The 9,089-nt window shown below is 35.3% G+C and overlaps 1 protein-coding gene across 1 annotated transcript; it reads right to left on the minus strand.

Moving 5' to 3' along the window:
- Nucleotides 1-2,855: 2,855 nt before the first annotated feature.
- LOC143615309 (hexokinase-1-like) lies at nucleotides 2,856-9,089 on the minus strand. Its single transcript, XM_077088466.1, has 9 exons — nucleotides 8,821-9,089; nucleotides 7,602-7,749; nucleotides 6,851-7,039; nucleotides 5,570-5,644; nucleotides 4,880-5,035; nucleotides 4,062-4,160; nucleotides 3,869-3,999; nucleotides 3,273-3,354; nucleotides 2,856-3,188 (listed from the first exon to the last, which is right to left on the minus strand). The coding sequence occupies exons 1-9, from the start codon at nucleotides 9,087-9,089 to the stop codon at nucleotides 2,856-2,858; spliced, it is 1,482 nt and encodes a 493-aa protein (XP_076944581.1).

The raw sequence follows: 9,089 nt of genomic DNA on the forward strand, positions 1-9,089 counted from the left end.
TGTCAAGGATGATCTATAAATACATCATATCTTGCCATTTTCTAGAAAAGTTAACTTTACTATAAATTATATAACAAAACGTATGTGTTTGAGCTTTCCTTTGGAAAACTTTGATGAGTCTAACTCGAATGTATTTAGGGGCGGATCTACATGGAGCGGTGCGGGTTTACGGGAACCCATTGAGTTTCGAAATATTAGTAGAATGGCTATAAAAAAATTGAAGTGAACCCATAAATATTTATAGTGTGAACTCATATGCAAAATGAAGAGGTGTTCTAGTGGTTAAGCCCTTGTTTTATAATCAGATGTTCCTAGTTTGAATCTATTCTGTAACTCTTTTTTCAACTCATTCCAGTAGCTTTTAAAAGGCAGTCCTATCACATACAAAATGCCAAGGCTCAAACATTAACTTTTGGTTCAAACTCCCAACTGGCCAATCATAATCCCCGTTTATTTTTGGTTCTAACTCCCAAATCTTCTTTACTCATAAATTTCATCAAGCTCAAGGTCCAAATTTTTATATTTTAAGTTCTCTACTTCCCTCGGTTTCATCCTACAGTCTTTGATATACTCCTTTAGGCTATACGTAGTGGGCGACTTTGAGTGGGTTTTTTTGACGAATTTCGGCTACAACACCCACCACCCCCGGCCCGCCGATATGTAGGTGGGGGGCATAGGATGTTGGAAAATAATAATAAAAAAAATTAAAATGGGTGGTTTTTTTGGGCGAAGTTGGGGTACAACATCACTACACCCCTAAAATAAAAATTGTTCATCTACTTAGTGTCGAAAATCTCCCCATTTTGTGGTCCTCCACTACACATAGTCTTATATGTTGGTGGGTTCTTCTTTACCTATTTTATAATTAACTTCTTGTTTGTTTTCACCAATCTTTATTCTTCTTTGATTAGGATGAAGATGATGTTCTCAGACTCAACTTTTAATTGTTTTGTAAATCTATAATATGGATTTGGCTGAATTAAGAATTTCTATATGCCTAATTATTTATTTCAATGATTAAGGACTACAGTTATAAATCCTATTAACTAATCGCGCATGTGTTAGGATTTTAAATAAAAAAATACATATATTGTAAATTGCAAGGGATTTTCATTCACTTTAGGCCTCTAAAATGGTTTAGTCGCCCCTGTCCGACTTGAACCGACCAAGAAATTTTTATGGTCGGTCATATGAAATTGGAACATCTAAAAATAGTAAACCGACTGGAAAAAAATCCTGAATCCGTCACTGAATGTACTGGTCTCATGTGGTAGTTGTAACAATAAAATAAAGTCACTTCCCATTTTACATTATAAGACTCCTTTATTTTTTTCACTTCTAAGTAGACAGGCTGGTAATAAGGCCGATCACATAGGAGTTGTGGAACGGACCAATAAGACCCTTTTTCATTCACTTTTTCGGAATGACAACCCATTATTATTCTAAAAAACTACATGATATTCTTCTTAGTCGCTGGTGGTTCTTAGCATCGGCCAAGCCGAGCCTCTGCCCGCCTAGCTTTTTCGCTCAATAGTGCAATTTTTCTGGAAAAAAATATATGTATTAAGTAAGTCTAGCCCATACAGATTATTTGTTCAAGATTCATCACTGCCTACGTCTATGGACTACCTGGGTTTTTCTTGTTAGCTCACAGGGTATAAATAAAAATAAAACTAGAGTTAATATGGGGCCACTTGTTCTCCATGTCGCCAAAGACATCACATCACCAATCCTAACAACATGACCATGGAGGAGTGATACGAGAAAATTTTGAGTTGGCTTGGCATAATTAGACAAAACGATACATAATGAAGATATCATGTGGTTAGGGTGCACATTTAGTTCTAAGTCGTGGACCAAGTGATATTGATTCTTCCACCTCATAATTCAAGTCACTAAAGAAGATGCATAGAATGACTTATTTGGAAGTGCCGCTTTCGGCTTTTCTAGTAGTGTTTGTTGGCTCGGCTCGGCGGCTTGGTTTTAAGAAAAGTAATTGGCTCTACTAGGTTTGGCTGGATTAGATTGTTAAAACTTAAAAAAAAAGGTTCTTGATGTGAGTTGGATAAAGTTGGAAAGTTGGACTTATTATATTTAATGTCTTTTACTTTGGATGTACAATGTTTAAGGTTTAGGTTAATTTAAACAAGTCAAACGAGTTAGCCGACCCTGGCTAAAGCTCGGCTTGCTTACAATCCGAGACAATTTCAAGCGAGCTTTCGAGCCACAGGCTATTTGGACAAACCTATTGGTCAACATGTGAAGCGAGTTAAAAGCTCGGTACGCTTTGTAGTAGTTTGCCTATGAGATCAAGAAGCATCATAACTCATGATGACACGCTGAAGAATTTAACGGCCTACCAAACTTTTTATCAAAAATGTCCAGAATTCCGAAAATTTCCATACAAGTTTTGATGATCAAAAGCCTTAAAAAAAGGTTAAAGGTCAAGAGACCTCGTTGGAATAGATCGTAAAATAGATTGTAGCCAATCCATTTCGAGTCACGACTGGTATCAATACGGGGTGTTCTCCTTTGATACACCACACTTCTAAAGTGCATTAAACTCTTAATGCAGTCAAAGTTTGAACAATGCAGTCACAGAGATGAATGCCACAAATAATCTATTTCAAATTTTAATGTGCTCCAAAATGGAAGAATCCAAAACTCGTAGCAAAACGCCACTTTCAAGTCCTAAAAGAATTCATACATCTTCAACATAAATCAAACCATTCGCAAAATCAGATCTTACCTAGCCTAAAATGTCCGAATGAAACTTCAACAGTGTCCGATCACTACATTGTATGTGAATAAACTCATAAGCAGATTCTGATTACCTTCTTCGAGTTCCATACACCCTAGTTGTACTGGGAGTTACACGCGGCAAGAAGAGCAGCGCCTATTCCGGATCCATCATTAGAGAGTATAAGTTTAACGTGCTTTGCGAGCTTATCACCGATCAGTTCGTTCAATGCGCTCTCAAGGCAGTTTCGGTATTCAGTGTAGTGTTCATATAATCCACCGTCCATGGCGATAACGGTCTTTGGGATCTCACCGTCTCTAAGGCTATCTCTTCCGATTTTCTTCAGAATGCCCAAAATTCCTGCTGCAGCGAGGCGGGCTCCTCGTGTGACGATGATATTGCATATCTCGACCACTGTCTTTCTTGTAGCGAGAGATGTATTGGGTATCTGCAAATTAAGTGACACTTTAACATCTTATGATGAATAGAGTTGTTGAGTAGTTAAAACATGTCATTTTGTAAGAAAATGTACCTCTAATATCTCTTTCAGTTTGTCCCCAACAACCTTGAGATCAGCAGACGAGTCATGATGCATTGCAGACATTATATGTGTCCTATGAATTACACACGACAAACAACGGCCATTTTCTTCTTAGAGTTCAAAGTATAATGTCAACAAGAAAAGTTAACATATGTTATGGTTGAGTTTTAATATAAATTTCCAACGAAAAAAAATTAAGTTTATATTAATAGTAGAGATGCCAAAGATGGTGGAATTGGGCAATGGACTAAATAAGGGTGTACCCGGTGCTTAACTTAGCTCTGCATTTGCGAAGGGTTCGAGGAGTCCTGATCTGATGTACGCAGTCTTACCCTACACTTTGTGCAAGAGGTTGTTTCTGATGGCTTGAACCCATGGGAAACAGCCTCTTGCGCAACTGTTGGTAATAGACTAACATGTCAAAACAGGTTGAGTCGGTCTTGATCCGTTTCAAACTATTTTTCTATTTTGCCCATTTTACCAGATAAAGATAAAGATTAAGCATAACCCGAGTTTCCATCTATTCATAAGCAAATGAATCAAAACTGCCACCTCTATGATAACCAAATACGAAAAACCGCAAATACCTCAATACGAATTGAGTTTTTAGTTTGGGGGGAACCGTGTCACCGAAAAGGGCAGCTTCACTAGCCATCCTATATAGAATTCTACGAACAATTTCTCCAAGATACATGCCAGATATCATTTTTTCAAATATCTGCCAAATAAATTAAGATTAATTTCAAAGTGTTATTAAACTATGCATGCGTAAAAAATTACCTGTTCCCCAGGGTTCAGACTGTCAGCATCCAGTGTGTTGTCATACTCTGTTAAAGGAAGATGTGATGACTTGAAGTTACCCCACTCCATGTTGATGACCTATACAACAAATGAAGTGTGTCTATTAATATTCCATGTGAATCGAAAATGAGTTCGGGTCAAACGAGCACAGCCAGGTTGGGGTTAGGCTTGGGTTGTTTATGTTAACGAGATGAGATGTTGAGCTCGGCTCATAAAAAGCTCGAGCCAGCTCATTTAACTTTTTAAAATATTAACCTTTCTATTTTTACGCATATTGATATATATAAAAGGAAAAACAATAATATTTTAACATACACATAATGCAAAACTAGTAAACTACAGAAATTTTAATTTATATATAATATATTGAAATATGGGTTATAATTTATATATATTAGAATTTGGGCTTTAACTTAAATGAACCAACGAGCTAGCTAAATGAGCCTAACGAGTGAACCAACCTTGGCTTGGGCTTGGCTCATTTATAAGCAAGCCATGAGTTTTTTGAACAACCCTACTTTAAGGCCACTTGCTCAGGTCAAACTGAAGTTTATTGGTAATAAAAATGCCCGGTTACCTTAAACTAGAAGAACAAAAATGCCGGTTACCCAAGATTAAAAAATTAGCATTTTGAACACCTTTTCAATAGTTTTAACATGTTTTATTGATTGTTTATTCTAAAAGTTCCTTACCTCCAATAGAAATTAGACAAAAGTTAATTACCTATTTATCCAAAATATATGAAACTATATGATGAGGATTATGTATTGATATTAACCTCCAAAATTATTGCTCACCATCTCTCCTGACTTAGGATGCGGACCATGCCATTTTGGTATAGCTTGAGCCCGTTCCACGTAAGCTGCATTGCTTCCGGTACCCAGGATTACTGCTACTGCAACATCTTTGTCGTCATATTTCCCTCCAGCCAATGTTCCAACTGTATCGTTTACCTTAACGCAATGCCACACATTATAATTATTATTTTAAATATAATCAAGTAAATAAATCAATTTCTCATGACACTTAATTTTTTCAAATGACAAAGAATGATTTGTAAAATTTTCCATGCCAATGTAGTATATAGACTTAAATAGGCATGTAAACGAACCGAACGTTCAGTGAACCATCAGACGGGAAGTTCGTTTATTTAATAAACAAATGAACTTGAATTATTTTTTTGTTCATTTAGTTAAATGAACGAACATGAACATGCTTCATTCGTGTTTGTCCGGTTCTTTTTCAAGCGTAGATTCAACAATAATTTTAATTACATTGCTAAATGGAAAGTTGTTTTTCTTCAACAATATTGCTATTTTGAGTATTATTCAAATGGTATTTTTATATTTTATACCGTTTGTATTGCATGGAAACTGAGTAAAGCTTTTTCTAATACAATACTATGAATATTGAAAAAAATTCAAATTACAACTCCAAAACTTGCAAGATTAATAAAATTGCAAAATTTGTAACACAGATGAACTTACCAGCGCAGAAACACGCATGTCAACACCTTGCCTGTCCATTGCTTTTGTCAACTCTGCAACGACATCTTTACCGACCTAGCAATTAATTTTTTTTAAACAAAAGGTTAAACTCTATTACTACCGCATTCCGGGCGGTCTATTTATTCAGTTAAATAAAGTAATCAGATTAGACTTTAGATGATATTGTTGCATGCACGTATATAAGGATTTGGTCGTAAATTGTTCATTACGATATTTGACATTATTGATATGTAAGAATATTAATCCACACGCATAAATTTTGCACAAGATTTGCTTTTTTATTCTGGTGAGCCATCTATGAATATGATCTATGGGATGTAATAATATCAAAAACTACAAACTTCAGTTTGTCGCGTTATACTGTTAACGAAGTAAAAAAAAAGATATTGTATTCTTAGTTTGCAAAAAGTTTTGATGAATTTGAAAAAAAAATGTACCTTTCATTTGTTTATATCTTTTTTACACTCGAATATATCAAACTATATTATACAACACACACACATATTAGATATCATGTTAAAATGTTTCACTTAGATAACCCAAGTTTCAAATTTATATGTTTAGTTGCACGCGTGAAAATTACATTAATTGATTCGACACAACATCCTAAAGGCGTAAAGTTTTAGAAAAATTGAAAACAATGCTTGCTTGTACTCATAATATTTTCAGAGCTTTATAAAGACTAGAAATGCATAGCGATGAAAACTTTACTAAATAAAAATGAAAATACAGGGAAAGAAAGCAGAAGATTAGTTAATTTTGTGGACTGCAACAACTAAAGTTTGAAAATTTGATAGTACTAAATCTAATATATTGGTGTGAGTCTCTTGTATCTTGCAAGTTGCCCGTTTTTTGGGTTTTTATAATATTGGTGTTTTCAAAAAAAAAAAAAAAAAAGGTTGATATCTAATAAACAAGGCATAAAGTATTTTGGGTCAACCTGACCCGTCCATACCACTAATTACTTATATTATCCCAAACCCTTTTTGACTCAACTCAACCAACCAAAAAATGTAAAAAAGCTAGCAGCTATGTATTTAGAATTTTACTAAAACCCGAAAAAGAAAACTCTGATAGAAAAATATGAACACTATTAAATTAACACTGTGTGTAAAAACTTAATGTGAAAACTATGTTGGACCAACCCAACCCGACCCAGTCTTTACCAAAAAAACTTATGCTTTTGGCCCAAACCCTTTTTGACACATTCATTGTCCAACCCAGTGGGCCCACCATAAGCAAAAAGTGATTAGTAATTACCATTTGATCAATGGAGAAGCCTTTTGTCCAGCGAATAAGAGTCCCCGAATCAATAGATAATTGCATGACGGGAAATGAGAAGGTGAAACCTAATTCCCTTTGTCTGCCTGGAGGAAGACGAAACTTGTCACTCTCACTTTCACTAGCAATAAATTTAGCAAGTTCTCCAGCAATGAAGTCAAAAAGTGCCTGGACAAAATTAAATTTCAGATATCAAAAACCACTTACGTGGAAAGTATATATGTGACAATTTTGACTAGGGTGTAAATTTCTTACACGATATTCGCAGGTTTGGGTTAGTTCCGGGTTGAACCAGCCAACACGTTTAATTAAACGGGTCGTGTTCGTGTTAGCCTAGCAGGTGCAGGGTTGGCCTCTTAACCCGTTTGTGTTATTATTTACTTTCAAAAATTTGTTTTGTATAATAACTTAAACTATTTGGCTATACTTATACCAAAATTGGTTTAAAAATAAATTGGCATGGTTTAAACATAAATGCTTCAAAAAACTAAACTTAGTATGTAAGTTTAGATTTTCGTAGTAATAATTTGTAAAAAGCAAACAAACATTTTCTTTTGGGGTTAAACGAGCCTTTTTCATCTCAACATGCTAATACACGTGTCATGTGGTTCATGTGTGTGACACGATTTTCAGGTTTGTGTCATTTACAACTTCATGTAAAATATCTGGGTCTGTATAGTGCCCTGCCAACTTGTGAACACGATTGGTTTAATAAAAAAGGAAAGCTTACGTCGGGAGTTCCAACCATCAATTGAGGCGGGATTGAAGCCTCGGCACACTCTTGATATGCGATACCAGATTTTCCAGCCAATTGCAACCGCAAAACCCTAAAATTTGTTCCTCCAAGATCCAATGCATAATACACTCCTTCCTCCTCACTAATTAAAATGAAAAAAAAAATTATTCAAATTTAAACAAAGCCAAATAGACTTAATTATAGAAAGAAAATACAACTATGCAAGATATATTTTGCACTGATTATTGAGCAATTAACATAATGAATCAGGATTATCTAGCAAGTAAATGGATAAATTTTGGTTGAAAATTCTTAATGCATACAACCTGCAAAACCATCTTATTCAAATTTTAGATGATGACTATACTGTGTAATAGTTTTTTTTTTAATCATAATTAATGTGTTAACTATATACAGAACCAGAGAAAAAAAATATGTGTGGGTCAACCCCGACGGGTTTCGAGTTGGGAAAACAATCACAAATCATGACATAATTTATGATCATGTCATTTGAATCACCAAAATGTGACCTAATGTCATCAAAAATCGCACCAAAAAACAGTGGGATTGACAAAGACAAAATGTAGCACGATTAATCTAGAGTAATAATCAATCAAACATTATGGCATAATTCATGATCTTGCACATCATCATCGTACTCAGTATATCCCACCATAGCATAGCATTGGTGGGATATACTGAGTACGATGATGATGATGATGATGATCTTGCACATAACAGGATAATAATATTAGTGCATCAAGTAGAAGAATGATTGAAAATAATGAAGCAAATGAAAGATCTCAGATCTGGCAAGACAAAGAAACAAGACATGATGGACAATAATCACAAATTAGGCATAATTCATGATCCTGCTGCATTTGAATCTCCAAAAATAATCACAAATCAGGGCATAATTCATGATCCTTGAATCGCAATCGCCAAATCTAAACCTGATTTCAGCAAAATCACACCAAAATGCTATCACAAATCAATGCATAATAATTCATGATCCTGCACCATTTAAATCACCAAAATGTAACCTAATATCAGCAAAATCACACCAAAAAAAAATCTATCGACATCGAAAAAACGTAACATTTATCGAATCCAGCAGCATTCAATCACACATTTCATGATCCTGCATCATTTAAATCACCAAAACACAACCAAAAAGCCTATCAAACGTAACACTAAGCGTAAAATCAAGTACCGAGTGGGGAGATTATCAACATAAGTGATAAGCATCTTCAATTTGCTACCACCTTCAGATGCCAATCCAGCATGCATCTCAACAGTCATGGCATCCGCCACCTGCCCCAGTTTCGACAACGGAGTGGCGCATTTCTCCTTCAGTTCCTTCAGAACAGACGACTTCTTACACGGACTCGAATTCTGCATCCGGCAGCGCACGATGAAGGCTGCGGCAGCGCATACTGCAGCGCCACCGATCACGGCCGCTCCAACACTCACTTTTCCCAT

This window comes from Bidens hawaiensis, unplaced genomic scaffold (genome assembly GCF_021521415.1).
Source record: "Bidens hawaiensis isolate Kalapana, Puna unplaced genomic scaffold, B.hawaiensis_p1.1 tig00042453_1, whole genome shotgun sequence".
NCBI classification, from domain to species: Eukaryota; Viridiplantae; Streptophyta; class Magnoliopsida; order Asterales; family Asteraceae; genus Bidens; species Bidens hawaiensis.